Source organism: Gopherus flavomarginatus, chromosome 25 (genome assembly GCF_025201925.1).
Source record: "Gopherus flavomarginatus isolate rGopFla2 chromosome 25, rGopFla2.mat.asm, whole genome shotgun sequence".
NCBI lineage: Eukaryota > Metazoa > Chordata > Testudines > Testudinidae > Gopherus > Gopherus flavomarginatus.
Genome location: NC_066641.1, coordinates 6,092,517 through 6,111,157, shown reverse-complemented (window position 1 = coordinate 6,111,157; position 18,641 = coordinate 6,092,517). Strand labels below are relative to the sequence as shown.

General features: G+C 44.8%; 2 protein-coding genes across 6 annotated transcripts in view; one reads left to right on the top strand and one right to left on the bottom strand.

Annotated features, from left to right (window-relative positions):
* Positions 1 to 15,340, top strand: part of MARCHF10 (membrane associated ring-CH-type finger 10) — a 65,872-nt gene extending 50,532 nt beyond the window's left edge. For 3 of the 5 annotated variants that reach the window (XM_050934925.1, XM_050934926.1, XM_050934929.1), the window contains one exon: positions 14,711 to 15,340. In XM_050934925.1, coding sequence (XP_050790882.1) covers positions 14,711 to 14,911 — 201 coding nt within the window. In that variant the 3' untranslated portion in view covers positions 14,912 to 15,340. Of the gene's footprint in view, positions 1 to 982; positions 1,046 to 4,193; positions 4,228 to 14,710 lie in introns of all 5 variants that reach the window. The other 2 variants (XR_007771470.1, XM_050934928.1) reach the window with 2 other exon arrangements.
* A 78-nt stretch (positions 15,341 to 15,418) lies between these two features.
* MRC2 (mannose receptor C type 2) overlaps positions 15,419 to 18,641 on the bottom strand; it is a 126,622-nt gene continuing 123,399 nt past the window's right edge. Inside the window, exon 31 of the transcript XR_007771469.1 lies at positions 15,419 to 17,407. The gene's annotated coding sequence lies outside the window, so the exon portion shown is untranslated. The remainder of the gene's footprint in view (positions 17,408 to 18,641) is intronic.

The window sequence follows — 18,641 nt, the reverse complement described above, 5'->3', positions numbered from 1 at the left end:
AACTAAGATTTAGATCCAGGGCTTTTGTTCGGTGAAGCTCTTTGATATTAGTCACTGGCTAATAATGAGTATACTGTGATACAGTGAGTCATCTAGTTTCACTTCAAAAATATGTGCCTTCTGAGACATGATTCAGCACTTATATAAATATATGACAGCAATAAAAGAGAGAACAACCAACAAGGGTAGCCAGGAGGTAAGTTTGAGACTATAAATGAGAGACAATTGAGAAATACCCTATGCCCCTGTTTTAAGCACTTGCTAACTGCACACTCCTGCTGTTGGGCTGCCCTTGTTGTTTAACCTTCCCGTCCACAGAGCTACATATTACAGCTATTTGGGTGGGGCATAGCCAGAGAAAAATATTCTTCTCTGGCAGAGAGAGGAGATTTTTTTTTGTGCTTCTATAGAAATTGTTTCCCCCTGACAGAGTCATTCCCAATGAACTCTCTCTCTCTCTCTCTCTCTCCAAAGCTTAGTCAGACAGTCAGCTGTAGAGATCATTTGCCGTTTGGTCCGTTCCTGTGCAACCGCAAAGGCTTGGCGGCCTAAGCGTCCAACATCAGAACAGACTTGATGAACCCATGTAATAGGGGGTCTGCCTCTGGGCCGCCTCCACCCCTCGGTTGGTGGAATTTTATCCGAGATATTACAAGCTACCTGGAGAACAGTGTTCACTGGAACGTCTTGTGGTATCCTTGCGACATGCCCCAAAAGCGTAAGGCACTGCCTCTGGACAATGGCCCCAGTAGTCTGTAGACCTGAACGACCGTAAACATCTGCATTACATATGAAGTCATTCCACTTTATGCCCAATATACGACGTTGACATTTTGTGTGGAAAGCCTCCAGCTTTGTCCAGTCTGCGTGGCATAGTGTCCATGTTTCACAGCTGTACAACAGTGTGGGAAGGATACAGCTCAAATAAATCCTGAAGTTGGTGCTCGGACTAAGATGATTTTAATTCCATATCCATTGTCAGCCCATGGCAGATGCTGCGATGCCAATCTGATGGAGAACTTCCGTGTGAGAATTGGAGGAGCTGGTAAGTATAGAACCCAGATAGCAAAAGCTGGAAACTGATTTGACTGTTTCGTTGTTCAAAGAGAATGGAGTCGCAGGTGGACCTGGTTCTAGATTTTGCAGTTTTGTGTTTGACCGTGAAACATGGAGGCCAGTTTTAGCTGACTTCTATGCTGGAGTGCCTCACGAAACCTGTCGGGGCTCTGTACTAAAAGAACATCATCATCAATGTAGTCAAGGTCTTTTGGTGATCTCTCACTCACCTCAATGCCTATGGACCTGATGAAATGCTACATTATGAAATCCATTGCCCGACAAAAGAGTGCAGAGACCAGAATGTAACCCTGCCTACCACCAGATACTGATTTAAAAGGCACTGACCTCCGGTTCAACAAACAAACATGGACAGTGGTTTCATTATGAAGCTCTCTAATCTAAGCAGAGTGGTAGGGACACTTATGCCCTTTAAGGCCTTCCATAATGCAACATGGTCTACTGAATCAAATGCGGACTTAAGATCAACATGCGCTACGTGCAGGGGCTTCCTGAACTCGCGATGTATCTCTGACAAGAGAAGGGCCAAAATGGCTTCTAACATGGACCTGTTCCTCGTAAAGCCTGACTGTTGGGGATGACACTTCCGATGTAGCAAAGGCTCCAGCCATGCCCACAAAACATGCACAAACACCTTTTCTGGAACAGAGAGCAAGGTGATTAGCCTGTAGCATGGGCAGAGGGTAGGGGAGGCTGGGGGCGGCAGTGCCTCCCCAAACAGCCAGGCGTGGCCCCACCCACACTCTGCCCCCAAGGCCCTGCTTTGGCAGTGCTTCTAGGCTCCAGGGGGCGCTCGGGCAGGGGGGCTGTGGACGCTAGCCAGCTTGGGCAGAGGCCGGCAACCGCAGTGGTAGGGACTCTGGGTTCCGGGGCATGGCCTCAGATGGAAGGGGTGGGGCCGGGGGATAGCCTCTGCTAGCCAGTGGTTCACACACCGCCTATGGCCTGTAGCTCTTACGTTCACTGCATGGTCCCTTGCCCTTATAGAGTGAGATCACAATACCGTCCTTCCAGGTGGTTGGCAGGGTTACAGTTCTCCACACCAGATGAAAGATGGCCAGTAGTGATTCTGCTACAGGATCAATAGCACATTTTAGCAGCTCTGAGGGAATGCCATCAGCACGTCTATTTTTCAGTTTAGCAATGGCACACTTCACTTCATCCAGTGTTGGTTCATCAGTGCAAATGTCTGGATCCGGAACTGCAGTGACTGCCAGATCATCCAGCTTTGAACAAGTGGCAGCTGGAGGATGGTTCAGAACACGGTGATAATGTTTCACCCAGCGTGAGAGAATGTCATCATCTGATTTACATGGATGGCCTTGGCTGTCGTTCAGTATGCTGTTTGTAGTGACTACCTCTTGACCACTGAGGTTGCGAATGTCGCGAAATGCTGGCTTCAGCTGACCCCTGGCTAAGCCAAATTCAACATCAGCTGCCACTGGGTTATAATATGCCTCATGATCACGGAGTGCCAGGGTGTTAAAATATTCGCTTCAGTTGATTACGAGTGTGCTTATCGCCACGTTGGCGGGCTGCAGCCTTTAATTTAATTATCTGGAAGGCCTCCTCTGATAGCCATGGTCGACATGCTGGGTGCCTATAGCCAATCCTCTGCTCAGCAGATTGGTTGAGGGTAGAAGTGAACGGAGACCAGGCAACCTCCACATCACCTGGCAGATTAGCTAGAGCCGAGAATCTGTTGCTGATGTCAATACAAAACTTGTTGGCTAAACCTGGCACATGGAGTGCGTCAATGTAAAACTTCATCGTCTCAGAGGGCTTACCTGCACATTGGAGCATCAACACCATACGGGTGACCACTAGATGGTGATCTGTGTTCGCCACGCATTCCGCAACATGATATACTCTAGAGGAAGTAAAGAGACACCTGTTGTGTGTAATTTGTGGTCCAACTCCTTTTGAGTGACACCACCATGAGAGATGCATGACATCTGGTGTATGCGTCACTGCTTGAACCATTACCCAAGAATGGAAAGATTCTGGGAGGCACAGAATGTAAGCAAGCGGCGAGAGTTATCGTTGGGTGTGCCTGGACCATAATGACCAATCACCTGTTCAAACCCAGTTTGCAGGGAGCCAGTCACTGCATTTAGGTCATTTGGAGGAAAGGTACATACTAGATGTTCCAATTGATCGTAGAAATGATCTTTAACATAGTCAGCAGATTCCTCTGTTGGCGCATAGGCTACTGTGACAGTGAGGTAACAGTGCTGCTGTTTAAGACATGCAGTAAGTAAATGAGGAGACACAGGCATCCAGGTTGTCAGGAAGGACTCAGCGTCACCTTGCAGTAGTAGTGCTACCCCATATAGATAGTTGGGGCCACTAAAATACAGAAGTAAAGAATCTTCCACCTCGTGATGTCCGTGATCCATCAGCCTTGCTTCTGTTAGTCCTGCGATTGATATACTAAGACGGTCCATTTCGTGTGAGACAGCAACCTGATGACCATGCCTGTGAAGAGTTGCAACATTCCAAGTTGCAATTTTGGTGGACTGTCGGCGATCCTAGATAGAATTGGATGCATTGTCACAATGTACTGCAAACCCCTAATCATTTTAGTTGCCTTTCTCTGAACCTTTTCTAGTGCTGGTATAGAAAAATAGTGAGAAAAATAACATTGATACAAAGAAAAAGTCCCAAACTAAGTTGCATCCTTACATCTTATTAATATTATCAATACTGACAAACTCAAACGCTGATCCTGAGATGAATTGCTTCAAAGAAACAAGTCTTTTCACATAACCAAATATAGCTATGTCTAACAACAAACCAGGTAGAGGTTGTGACTGTTTATAACAGTCACAGGGGACCAGGGGGTTGGACTAGATGGCCTTCTGAGGTCTCTTCAACCCTAATGTTCTATGATTCTATAATAAGTCACTGTAACATTAAGAATAATCCTTCATTTTTTGTATCTTAAGTGTTAACAGTGCTGTGATTGCCTCACTTATCATGCTTTTAAACAATTTCCATGCCTTCTTAAAGTGTTTTCAAGACATTTCCGTAGCAGTCTCTAGGTATATTAAATTGTATGTCTGATCAGTGTTAATGTGGAGAATTTTTATTAATCCTTGTCTCCTTTCTCATAGCTCTCAAGACAGCCTAGAGCAGAGGAAAGTGAAAGTAGGTTTTTGGAGTTCAGAATCACTTTCAGAGATTCTTGCTTATTAGTTCTCATTAAACATGCTAACCCTCAGATAGTGGCAGGAAGTACTAAGACCCATTCAGATGCAGAAGTTAACAAACCAGAAAAAAAGATTTCTGGAATTTCAAGTTGCACAAAATCATCAGGAAGATTTGTATCACAGCAATGTATAATGAATATGAATTTTTAATTGGTGTGTGTGTGAGTGAGAGAGAGAGAGAGATATCTGCAGTAAGATTTTATGCTGCTTATGCCGGCATTTATGAGCTATTTTTAGAACACCCAGAAGGAAGATTGGTTACTCATTCGTTGAAGACTTCATCCATTTAATAAGGTTTTTTGTTTTATCCATTGTGTTTGAGTGCTGACATTTGGCTTTTCTCCTTTGGATTGATCAGGAAATTTTAGTTGTCCATGCAGGCTCAGAAGGAAACCCTAAAAGTGAGACTTTGCCATACATAAAACAAGGCAAATAGTGAGATTATTTTTACGGGACTAATCACAAGCCGTAAGAAAATATTTTGGTTTCACTTACAGAAGAATCTTAAACTCTCTGGGCTAGAATGTGGAGCTCTTACTTAATCTAGGGAGCATTTATTCCTGCAAATAGTCCCACTGAAGGCACCTGCGTAAATGCTCACCAGCATGAGTAGGGGGTTCCATAGTCTGGTCTGATGAGAAAATGTACTATGTTCTTTTTAGTGTTTCAGATTAAAAATCTAAGACTATGTCAATGCCATTGTCTTTTAGATAGTGAGCGTTAGTGCACACTACAGGTTCCCTAGTGCTCTTTAACAAAGTTCTGTTTCAAACAGCATTCCACTAGAAGGGTCTAGATCACAGGTAGTGACTAGGCGGACTATGGCAGGTACCAGGTCCAAGCTGGTAACTAAGCTTGGAGGTTTTCATGCTAACCCCCATATTTTGGACGCTAAGGTCCAAATCTGGGACTAAGGTTATGACATGGTGTAGCAGCGGTTGGGATATAGACAGAATCCAGAAGCCAGTGGAAATATTTTATTTTTCTTTTCTCTGCTAGGGGCTTTTTAGCAGAGAGAAACAGTTTGGTTTTAAAAGGGAACCAGAGAGAATTTTTTTTTCTGCTCTCTCTGGCAGTTTGTGGCTTGCATGTTAAGCAAGAAGCCATTACCAGACTGTTAAGGGTCTTTTGTCATGCAATAGCCCTCCCATTAGGAGGCAAGTACCAGCACTATATGCATGCAAATAAAGTGGTTTTTCTGGTTTCCTTTCATTGAACATTAGCTAGAGAGAGAAAGGGAAAAAAGCATTGTTGCTAGGCAGACTCTACGAGGCAACAGAGCCTGCAGTGCAGAAGATAAACACCGGAGGGCACCCCAACCCAAGAAAACAGGAATCATGACTTCTAAGGCAAAAATTGAGGCCGAAGAGCAAATCAAAGAAGCTGAACACAGGCGACAACTGGAAATAAAACAAAAAGAGATGGAGATGAAAGAAAGAGAAGAACAAATCAAACAGGCAGCACACAAAAGAAAACTAGAAGAAGAAGAGGTGGCCTACCGAAGGAAACAAGCAGAAGATGAGTTGGCCCACAGAAGGAAGCAAGAAGAAGAAGAGGCGGCCCACCGCCGAGAAATGGAAAAACAACAAAAAGAAATGGAAAAACAACAAAAAGAGAATGAAGAGAGGGAAAAACAGAGAAAACATGAACTGGACTTGGCAAAAGCTGGGCTGCATGTGCCAGCCAACCCTAACAACCCAGCGCCAATTATTGCTCCACAGCACAGGAAATTTCCCACCTACAAGGCAAGGGATGACATCGAGGCCTTCTTGGAAAATTTTGAAAGAGCCTTTCTTGGGTACAACATCCCCGAAGACCAGTACATGGTAGAATTGAGGTCACAGCTCAGTGGACCTTTAGCAGAGGTGGCAGCTGAAATGCCTAAGCAGCAAATGAATGACTATAAACTTTTTCAAACCAAGGCCAGATACAGAATGGGGATAACCCCAGATCATGCCCGTCGGCGCTTCAGAACCCAAAAGTGGAAACCAGAGGTGTCATTTCCCAAACACGCCTACTACATTGCAAAAAACTATGAGGCCTGGATAACAGGAAACAACGTTCAAACCTTGGAAGAACTGCACCTCCTCATACAAATGGAGCAGTTCTTGGATGGTGTTCCTGAAGACATCACACGGTACATACAAGATGGAAAACCCAAAGATCTCGCTGAGGCGGGGGAGATTGGAGCCAAATGGATGGAACTGGCAGAAAGCAAGAAAGCTACTGTCAAGGGGAACGATTACCCCAGGGGGCACACAGACCATAAACCCTACAACCGAGGACAGCCAAAGACCCCACATACCACCCAAGTAAAGCCACAGACACCCTACTCTTCCACCTCACCAGTCTCCAGTAACTCACCTCGGCCCAGTGACCCATCAGATGGAAGATGCTTTAAGTGTAATGAACTGGGACATATCAAGGCCAACTGTCCAAAGAACACCATGCGAGTGCAATTCATTACACCACCATCACACCAAAGATCCCCAGGCCCGGATGCCTCTCAAATACCTTTGGAGCGAAGGGAAAATTTGAGAGTGGGCGGAAAGAAGGTTACTGCGTGGAGAGACACGGGGGCACAAGTGTCAGCTATCCACCAATCCTTCGTCGACCCCAAATTCATCAACCCAAAGGCCAAAGTTACAATTTACCCCTTCATGTCACAAGCTGTAGACTTGCCTACAGCTCAACTGCCTGTCCAGTACAAAGGCTGGTCAGGAATGTGGACTTTTGCAGTCTATGACAATTATCCTATCCCCATGCTACTGGGGGAAGACTTGGCCAACCAGGTGAGGCGGGCCAAGAGAGTGGGAATGGTTACACGTAGCCAAACCAGGCAAGCTTCCAGACCCATTCCTGTTCCTGAGCCGTCCACAGAGGCCCCGTCTGTGTTACCAGAGACCCAGACAGAGGTAGTGGATCCAGATTCCATGCCAACCACTGAAACAGCCATAGCACCTCCAGTCCCAGGCCCGGAACTGGAACAGCAACCAGCACCAGCAATTGCAACCCCAGCTTCAAACTCAACGCCAGAGGGTGCCAGCGAGCCAAAACTGGCAGAAGCAACAGACAGCCATACCCAAAAGGCTCAGCCAGAGCCTGAAATACCCTCAGGTGCACCAGCGGAGAGCGGTTCACCAGCAACGGAAACAACCCCATCACCTACATCGCTTCCAGAGGGACCAAGCCCAAGTCCACAGTCTGAGGAAGAACTGGTGACCCCAGCCTCAAGGGAACAGTTCCAGACTGAGCAGGAAGCAGATGACAGCCTTCAGAAAGCGTGGGTGGCGGCACGGAGCACCCCACCGCCTCTCAGCTCTTCTAATCGATCCCGGTTTGTTATAGACCAAGGACTTTTATACAAGGAAATTCTTTCTGGTGGACACCGGGAAGAATGGCAGCCGCAAAAACAGTTGGTGGTTCCAACTAAGTACCGGGGGAAGCTCTTAAGCTTAGCCCATGATCATCCCAGTGGCCATGCTGGGGTGAACAGAACCAAAGACCGGTTGGGGAAGTCCTTCCACTGGGAGGGGATGGGCAAGGACGTTGCCAAGTATGTCCGGTCTTGTGAGGTATGCCAAAGAGTGGGAAAGCCTCAAGACCAGGTCAAGGCCCCTCTCCAGCCACTCCCCATAATTGAGGTCCCATTTCAGCGAGTAGCTGTGAATATTCTGGGTCCTTTCCCAAAAAAGACACCCAGAGGAAAGCAGTACGTACTGACTTTAGTGGACTTTGCTCCCCGATGGCCAGAAGCAGTCGCTCTAGGCAACACCAGGGCTAACACTGTGTGCCTGGCCCTAACAGACATCTTTGCCAGGGTAGGTTGGCCCTCCGACATCCTTACAGATTCAGGGTCTAATTTCCTGGCAGGGACCATGGAAAAACTGTGGGAAACTCATGGGGTGAATCACTTGGTTGCCACCCCGTACCACCATCAAACCAATGGCCTGATGGAAAGGTTCAATGGAACTTTGGGGGCCATGATACGAAAATTCATCAACGAATTCTCCAATAATTGGGACCTAGTGTTGCAGCAGTTGCTGTTTGCCTACAGGGCTGTACCACATCCCAGTTTAGGGTTTTCACCATTTGAACTTATGTATGGTCACGAGGTTAAGGGGCCATTACAGTTGGTGAAGCAGCAATGGGAGGGATTTACGCCTTCTCCAGGAACTAACATTCTGGACTTTGTAAGCAACCTACAAAGCACCCTCCGACACTCTTTAGCCCTTGCTAGAGAGAACCTAAAGGATGCTCAAGAAGAGCAAAAGGCCTGGTATGACAGACATGCCAGAGAACGTTCCTTCAAGGTAGGAGACCAGGTTATGGTCTTGAAGGCGCAACAGGCCCATAAGATGGAAGCATCATGGGAAGGGCCATTCACGGTCCAAGAGCGCCTGGGAGCTCTAAACTACCTCATAGCATTTCCCAATTCCTCACTAAAGCCTAAAGTGTACCATGTTAATTCTCTCAAGCCTTTCTATTCCAGAGACTTACAGGTTTGTCAGTTAACAGTCCAGGGAGATGATGCTGAGTGGCCTGACGGTGTCTACTACGACGGGAAAAAAGACGGTGGCGTGGAAGAGGTGAACCTCTCAACCACCCTGAAACGTCTGCAGCGGCGACAAATCAAGGAGCTGTGCACTAGCTTCGCCCCATTGTTCTCAGCCACCCCAGGACGGACTGAACGGGCATACCACTCCATTGATACAGGTAATGCTCACCCAATCAGAACCCCACCCTACCGGGTTTCTCCTCATGCCCAAGCTGCTATAGAACGGGAGATCCAGAACATGCTACAGATGGGTATAATCCACCCATCTACCAGTGCATGGGCATCTCCAGTGGTTCTGGTACCCAAACCAGATGGGGAAATATGCTTTTGCGTGGACTACCGTAAGCTAAATGCTGTAACTCGTCCGGACAACTATCCAATGCCACGTACCGATGAGCTATTGGAGAAGTTGGGACGTGCCCAGTTCATCTCTACAATAGACTTAACCAAGGGGTACTGGCAAGTACCGCTAGATAAACCTGCCAAGGAGAGGTCAGCATTCGTCACCCATGCGGGGGTGTATGAATTCAATGTCCTTCCTTTCGGCCTTCGAAATGCACCCGCCACCTTCCAGAGGCTGGTAAATGGTCTACTAGCTGGACTGGGAGAATTTGCAGTTGCCTACCTCGATGATGTGGCCATTTTTTCAGACTCCTGGCCCGAACACCTACTACACCTGGAAAAGGTCTTTGAGCGCATCAGGCAGGCAGGACTAACTGTTAAGGCCAAAAAGTGTCAAATAGGCCAAAACAGAGTGACTTACCTGGGGCACCAGGTGGGTCGAGGAACCATAAACCCCCTACAGGCCAAGGTGGATGCTATCCAAAAGTGGCCTGTCCCACGGTCCAAGAAGCAGGTCCAATCCTTCTTAGGCTTGGCCGGATACTACAGGCGATTTGTACCACACTACAGCCAAATCGCTGCCCCATTGACCGACCTGACCAAAAAGACCCAGCCAAATGCCGTTAAGTGGACTGATGAGTGTCAAAAGGTCTTTACCCAACTTAAGGCAATTCTCATGTCTGACCCTGTGCTCAGGGCCCCGGACTTTGACAAGCCATACCTAGTAACCACAGATGCATCTGAGCGTGGTATAGGAGCAGTGCTCATGCAGGAAGCAACAGATCACAACTTCCATCCTGTCGTGTTTCTCAGTAAGAAACTGTCTGAGAGGGAAAGTCACTGGTCAGTCAGTGAAAAGGAATGCTATGCCATTGTGTACGCCCTGGAAAAGCTACGCCCATATGTTTGGGGACGGCGGTTCCAACTACAAACTGACCATGCTGCACTAAAGTGGCTTCATACTGCCAAGGGGAACAACAAGAAACTTCTTCGTTGCAGTTTAGCTCTCCAAGATTTTGATTTTGAAATTCAACACATCACAGGAGCTTCTAATAAAGTTGCTGATGCACTCTCCCGTGAGAGTTTCCCAGAATTCAGTAGTTAAAAAGTGTTCTTAAAATGTAGAAGTCTGTTAGTTATATACTTAGTAGTATATGTAAAGGTGCATGTGTTGTAGTAATCTGTTTATTTTAAAGTTCTAGAAGGAAATCGCCGCCAGTGAGCTTCCCCACTGTCTGCAATTTGGGGGGCGTGTCATAAACAGATAGCTAAGGGTTAATGTCTCTTTCACCTGAAGCACCTGACCAGAGGACCAATCAGAAAACCGGATTTTTTCAACTCTGGGTGGAGGGAAGTTTGTGTCTGAGTCTTTTGTCTGTCTGCCTGCTTTCTCTGAGCTTTGGAGAAGTAGTTTCTGCTTTCTAGTCTTCTGTTTCTAAGTGTAAGGACAAAGAGATCAGATAGTAAAGTTATATGGTTTCTTTTCTTTGGTATTTGCATGAATATAAGTGCTGGAGTGCTTTGATTTGTATTCTTTTTGAATAAGGCTGTTTATTCAATATTCTTTTAAGCAATCGACCCTGTATTTTTGTCACCTTAATACAGAGAGACCATTTGTATGTATTTTTCCTTTCTTTTTTATATAAAGCTTTCTTTTAAGACCTGTTGAAGTTTTCTTTACTGGGAAATTTCAGGGAAATTGAGTCTGTACTCACCAGGGAATTGGTGGGAGGAAGAACTCAGGGGGAGATCTGTGTGTTGGATTTGCTAGCCTGATTTTGCATTCCCTCTGGAGGAATAGGAAAGTGCTTTTGGTTTCCAGGACTGGGAACGGAGAGGGGGAGTCACTCTGTTTGGATTCACAGAGCTTGTGTCTGTGTATCTCTCCAGGAGCACTTGGAGGGGGGAAGGGAAAAAGGATTATTTCCCTTGGTTGTGAGACTCAAGGGATTTGGGTCTTGGGGTCCCCAGGGAAGGTTTTTCAGGGGGACCAGAGTGCCCCAAAACACTCTAATTTTTTGGGTGGTGGCAGCAGGTACCAGGTCCAAGCTGGTAACTAAGCTTGGAGGTTTTCATGCTAACCCCCATATTTTGGACGCTAAGGTCCAAATCTGGGACTAAGGTTATGACAGGGCCAAATTCAGACTGCCAGATGCTTTAGAACAGACCGCAAAATCTATTATTTACTTATCATCCTGATTGTTATTGAGGTGTGAAAAATGTTTCTCTGAAGTCTGGACCTTGACTATACCTTGACCAAGCAAGTTGGATTTTGACAAAAAATAATTGACTACCCCGGTCAACATGGACCAGTTACAACGCAATGCATCACTGTGCTTCAGAAATCACACTCTGTAGAGTGCATTACCCTACCATGTAGACAAGCCCTCAGTTTTCAATTGTGCTTTGCAGTTTGGTTTTAAAACCTCTTTCCTGTAAAGTTTCTAGCTTCATCCTTGGGGTTGACCTCCATGTTATATAATATCATATATCACAAAGACTTTTCTGTCCTACAGCTGTGAGCTGCAAAGAGCATTTAAACAAAGCAAGCTTTAGATTTAGAGCAGTTGTCTGGCTAATGGTTACTTTCTCATACAGGAAGAGATTAACCCATCAGTTCTGAGGGCAAATTCTTGCCAAGTTACACTACAGTATAGGGAGCCTTATGCCTCTGTCAACAGGGAGGACTTTTGTCTCCATCTCAGAAGCAGAGTGAAACAGAAATAAAGTGGAGAAAAAACTTTATGGCAAATGATTTGTTAATCCTTATAATGTTAACATTCCCCTAAGACATGCCATTGCCATCTTGTGGCTAAAGCCATTTCTACTTTCACCTGTTTTGATTCCTTGTTTACAGTGGTATCACTAAAGAAAAACCAGAAGGTAACAAACAAGAATAAATATTTTAAATACATGTTTTACTAATGTTAGAACAACCAGCAAATTTATCCATGAGCTTGCAGTGCCAGTTTATCAAAGTTATAATTGTGATATATGAAAACATCCTCTCTTCTCCCCAAACATAACTGTACTGTTAGTGGATAAGGGTCATTACTCTGAATCCATTTCAGACACATCAGCTACAGAGAAAAATATGATATAAATGAGGATGTAAAACTAGTAACATCTGGGAAGAATATCAACTGCCCAGCTTGTTATTCCACTCATAGGCAGACTCCAGGTCTTGTACCTATAGTGTATGGCACGTGTGCTCACAGCCACTCTCTTTTAGTAGGCGTCAGGTTAGACGCTAGCAAACTTGATTCAATCTCTTGGGATTTTTGCCAAAGCAGCACTGTTTCAGTTTTATCGTGTCATACTATAGTGACACCTAGTTTCTAGTTAGGTTAATTACACCCAATTTCCCCTATGCATGCCCTGCAGTGAATATACCTAGAGCCTATTTTCTTCTTGGGGCATTGGCTTCAGCAGTCAGAAATTCCTGATTCTAAGCAAAACCTGCATTTTGCATACACACTTGTTGCCCCTAAACGTCATTAACTGAACCAGTACTTAGAATGTAATAGTCTAAACTATAGTGAAATACTAACTACTTATTTAGGCTGGTCCATCTATAAGTACTTGGAATATAAAATAGCTACAGTACAAGCTTACAGTCATCTTTTAATTAATTGGCGCCATACCATGAATCTTGAAGATGGATGGCTCAATGCTCAGTGTTTTCCAATCCTTTCTGTCTTGCCACTAGACTTCCACATTTTTCCTCATCTCACCTATGCTGCTAGTCCAGCAGCTCATTGCTTATGTAGCGTCAACCCAGAGGAGCATATTTTCCTAATTGTCAAACTGTGACAGTATAATATGAACAAATATCTCAGCTTCCCCTGCCAGCTCCACCTGAGAGATCCCCATTTACATTTTGTCTGGGATAAAGCAGCCTGTGATTAATCTTAAACCCTTTCCATGCTGAGCACCTCCTTCCCTTGTAGAGTCACAGTTAATAGTGGGGCATGTCAGAGCACAGAGAAGCTTAACCTTATATTTTTCCATGTAGTCTTATAGGTATTCTCCTGTTTTTAAAATGATTCCGTATTTCACAATCCTTTGCTTTGACCATGAGACTACATTGTGTCTCCAGTTGACTAAATCATTGCAAATAGACATCAATTCTCACTTATTATTTAGCAGCTTTCTAATGGACCACTCTCCCCACTATGCCCAACAAGCGAACCTAATCTAGGTGGTCACTTGCTGTCCCCCATTAGCACCATGTAGACATTTAAAAGGTCAGTTTTAAACCCTTGTTGTATGGGTCAGTAGCTTGTGTATTCTGAACAAATACATTCGTCTTTTGGATACCTGAACCTGAGTTTTAAAAAGCAAGTGCCAGTTGTAATGCTATTGAACATTTTAGCAGGCATCCTGCAGTAGGTTTGTTTTCTTGCAGAACGACAACCCACGGAGAGGCTTTAATTTTGTCATTTGCTGGTGCAGCCCAAAGAGCGCACACTACATTACTATTGATCTGGCTTAAGCTCCAGGAAAGGAAAACAATTATGCTTGTCTATACATACGTAACTTGCTCAGCGGGTGTTACCTGTGGTTACTGCCTCATAAGCAGCTCAGCTGTGGAGCCTCTCTCTGCTGAAGCCTGAATTCAAATGAACCATTCAAATACCAGTAAACAGGAACAGTTTCTATATTTATTTTTGGAATGTGCCATAGTTTTTACAAAAATTATAAACAAGGACCAAAGTATAATTTATACTAGGCTAACTCCAATGATATTAAACCAGAATTTGGTTTTTTAGCACTCCTTCCCACAATGAAACAGCCCTTTTCCCTATACATAAATAGTGGGCTCAGAATATTCAGCCAAGCACTACTAATATAATAAAGTGGACTAATATCTCAGAATCGGTGGGTTTGCCAGTCACCTGATCGTTAGGAAACCACCCTTGCTGCAGTTGTACTTCTGAGAAGTAATAATAAAGGCCATTTAGGAAAACAATACTTCGCCCTTCTTTAACAGTGTCAACCCAATGATCTCAACATGTTTTACAAATATTAACAAATGAGGTTTTGCAGCACTCTTGTGAAATATGGATTAGCATCCCTATTGTACAGATAAGGAAACTGAGGCACAGAGGGTAAATGACCTCCCCAAGGCACCACAGACTTCCTGTGAAACATTTGGGAATAATACATCCTTTTCTCTTGCCACAAGACCATGTTTTCCCACTATAATTCAAACTGTGTAAGTCCCAAGGCAGTCTCAAGCAATGTGCCTATTTTGCACTTTGGGGGCCCAGCTCTGCCCGCAGATAAGCATGCATGACTCCATTTGACTTCAGAGGGAGCTGCTTAGGCACGTTCAATGCAAAACTGAGCTCCTGGTAGTGCTGAGAAGCAGCAATGAGAGTTTACCTAGTTATTCCTGCTTGTGTTTTGCTGTATGTATTTAAAAGAATAATTTTTAGGTTGCTGAATTCACTGAATATTATTCCTCTCTACAAAGAGAGGAATTCTAAGTAGTTTTTTTTTTTCCTCCACTTTACAGATTCAGAGTCAGGGAACAATGGATAGAAGAGTGCTTACCAGATTGTCCAATGAATTTGGAATTTGGCAAAGAAGCTTTTATATTGAATACCCTTCTCCATGTGATTTCTATCCTTTTTTTTTTGGTCTTGCTTTACACCAAACTAAAACAAGTTTGTACTTGTCACACAATCCTTTTCAGGGGGTCCATTATTGTCTTTAGAAGTGGAAAACCAATTGATAATTACTTTAAAATAACATGGAACAAAGCAGCTAGTAGTGAAAAAAAATGCTGTTTCTATTGATTATATCCTAAAATTGCTCACCATAACAGAAAACAGATGACTAGCAGGCAGTGTGTGTTACTGACTGGCCTTCTGTAACCTTTAAAAATCAGAAGCTACAGAAAGGCATGTGGTTGCTTTATTGTGTACTCTGGACCCATATTTCATTCTGTGTATCAGAGGTTTCTCCTGATTAGAGCTTGGATTTGTACGGTAAAGTTCAACCATCATATATACAGCTTACACTGGAATCTTCTAGAGTGTACTTGTATATTATTGATTTACTGTGTGTGATGACAAACCTATTAGTGTATCATCTCCAGCTTGAGTGGGACAAACTTTCAGTAAAATAATTTTATTCACCCTTTAAGATCAGTGTACACTAATTTTTAAAGAACAAGAAATACACAAGTTCTTTTCTTTTTGTGGGGAAGCGAATAGCTGCTGGAACTAAGGGTGCTGCCACACCCCCTGGCTTGGAGTGGTTTCCATTATATACTGGGTTTACAGTTTGGTTATATGGCTCAACACCCCCATTATACGAATTGTTCTAGCACCTGTGGGGAGAAGGATGAGGGAAGGCAAAAGTCCCTATTCTGACTTGAACCAGAGGAAAAGACATGTAGTAAGACATTGAACCAGTAGTTATCTCCACAGACAGCAACTAGAACACTTATCTATCCATTTGGTGTATTGCTATGTTGGTAATAAATGGCATTTTGCAGCATTTCCTGAATAGTGGAACATGAGGTGGGATGGAGACTGAATGCTTCACAGAGTGAGATGCTGTGTAATCAGCCTGGAGCACTCAGGATTTCACACAACTTTGAACTGATCAATACAGATTTGCTGTAGCTTTCCTTTCAGGCAATGATCAGATCTGTAAATGACTAATTTCTCTTTGATGGAGGGGTCTTCTCCTGCCCACATAGTGCATGTGGCTCCATGGAGCACCCCACTTCTTTGGGACCCATGGAGGCTATTCTGTTGGTCTGGGGCCTACGCAAGGAGAAGGAGCAGACAATTACACTGCCTTCCCCCTGCTCTGGCCCCACAGACCTTAGGCAGAAAACAGAAGACATATGGGCTGTATTATCTTTTTGATGAAGCCTCAATAACCCCTGGCAGGTCCTGTGAGCTGTAGGTGATGGGGCTGAGGCTGCTCCATTAGAAGTACAGTGCTGGGAACTGCGGGGTGCAGTTAAGAGGGGACAGAGGTGGAGCAGAGGCCCACTTTCTGGGGATTGGCCCCGCAGCTCATTCCATGAGGCAACTTCCAGCCCGAGACAGAACAACAGAAGAACTCCAGGAAGGAATCCTCATTGAGATTTTCTCCCATAGAGACCCATCTCGTGGGTTTTACTGCAGGAGAGGATTGAGGTGTGAAGAATTTTATGGCAGTCCCTAAGACATTACCAGGATGGGAAAGCTTTTGCCCATCCCCTGGATTTTGAAATTCTAAGCTCCCCTTGGGCATTTCATCTCTGACTACTGGAACATCAACTTGTTGGAGGCTCTGAAAATCCAATAAATCAATAATTACATTAATAGATGAATTTTTCCTTTAGAAAAAATAAAAACCTGTTAAAGTAAAAAATTCATAATAAGGGCCCAATTTTGTGGAAGCTTTTGCATGTCAGTAGTCCCATTCATGTAAATTAGTCAGTTGAACTGCAGGTGAGTAAAGTTACCCACATGTGTGAATATTAGCAGGATTGGGAACTGGGCAAGATCCTCAGCTGGGATAAAGCAGTTTAGCTTCTTTAGAGTCACATACACTAATTACTAAGGTGATTAAGAAGAAAGCTAGAAGGAAAAACATTTACCCCAACTCACTCCTCCTTTCTGCTTAAAGTCTAGTTTTACAGTGGTGTAACTGAGAGTTCAGAATCTGACCAGAGGTGCTGAGCTGCAATCCCTGTACAGCTTGTCTACATTACCAAATGGACTACTGCGGACACTGGGCGCAGCTAAATCTGTGCACGGTATGGCTTGTCGTTAGCTATACTACCATCTAAACCACGTTCGGTGGCAGTTCAGCTGTCCCTGCTGACACCCACTGTCAGCAAAAGGTAACTTTCTAGTGTAGCTTTTAGAAATACCAGTTCTGGATCGTGTAGTGATAAACAAGGTGGCCTGGAGCTTGGATATCAACTCAAAATATATTATATTAACAGATTATAATACCACTGTATCAATTAGCATGGTTATCAGAGCAAGAACTTAGCTACACAATGTGAACTTAATAGTTGTTTAAGTGGCTATTAGTCACATAACATCATATAGCTTGTGGTCTGAGTGAAGAGTACTTAGTAGAATTGTCATTGTCTATGAGTAAAATCACTTATTAAGCATTCACCATATCCACTGAGCATTGTGTTCCTCCATTATCCTGCTCAAGTAGCATCTTCCGAGTCCAGACTTGTGGCTGGATTCTGGGAATTGGAAACAAAGATCTTGAGGTTACTTGTTTTGTACAAACCAGTTCTATTCAGAGGAGTGGTTTTCACCACTGGGTGAAATGAAAATTGCCACTAACTGTTACTTTTTTATTTTTTAAACAATGTGCAGTAATTGCAATCCATATGGCACTTTAAAAATACTACAGAAACCAGAGCTACCAGTAATAGGCTGGCAAAACCAGTGGGTTTTTTAAAATGTATTTATTTATTTGGCAATGTGAGTGTGTAAGGGTGTGGACTCACCCTGCAGCGCCTCCTGCTGGTCATCTTAGGGAATTAGCTCATTTTCCAGCTAGGAGCACCCACTGCAGGCCAGTAATCTGCCTTACCTCACTCTGGTCCCTGTGTCCCTCCCAAGACCCAGTGCCCCTTCACTGGGTTGCTGCCCCCCCTTGCAGAACTCCCTCAGTCTCAGGGTCTCCCCCTCCCAGGGGAACCCCCACCCAGTATCCCCACTGGCCAGTCCCCATCTAGCCCCCACTCACTGGGGCAGACTGCAGTGTACACCGCTCATCATAGGCAAATGGGGTTTCAACCTGCTGCCTCTGCCTACCTATGGGCTGTCCCCTGCAACCCAGTACCTAACAGGCATTACCAGGCCTGCAGCCTGGGGCGTTCCTAGGCCAGAGCTCCCCAGCTCCCTAGACCTTTCCCCAGCCCTGCTCCAATCTAGGTTCCTTACTTAGCACCTTGCAGCCAGACCCTTCTCCCTCTACAGGCAGAGGGAGACTGCCTGGGCTTCTGGCTCATTGCTTCTTATAGGGGCCGACTGGGGCTTGGCAACAGCTGAGCCTACTTTCCCTAATCAGCCCAGGCTTCTTGCCCCAGCCACAGCCCTCTCCTGGGCTGTTTTCTACCCCAAAGGGCAGAAGCAGGTAACCACCCCACTACAAAGTGGAATCATTTTTTGTTCTCCTTTTGAATGGCCATTTTGCCACGAAAAGCTGTTTTCAGCTGTTTGCAGAGACTGACTACCTGGGCAAATGCACAGTAGTATGTTCCCCCTCCCTGCACACAGATGGATGTACCCATTTTTCTCCAGAAATGCTGTATCCACTCTGAAAATCGTCAAATATATTGTTCCGTCAGATACGTTTCTGAGTGCTCAGGAACATCATTTTTTCCCTAGGAGCTGGGCGCAACGCAAAGAGTGATCTAGACAGTGCTGATAAACCCCCATTCCTTGATGAGCTGCTGTTGCTAGAGA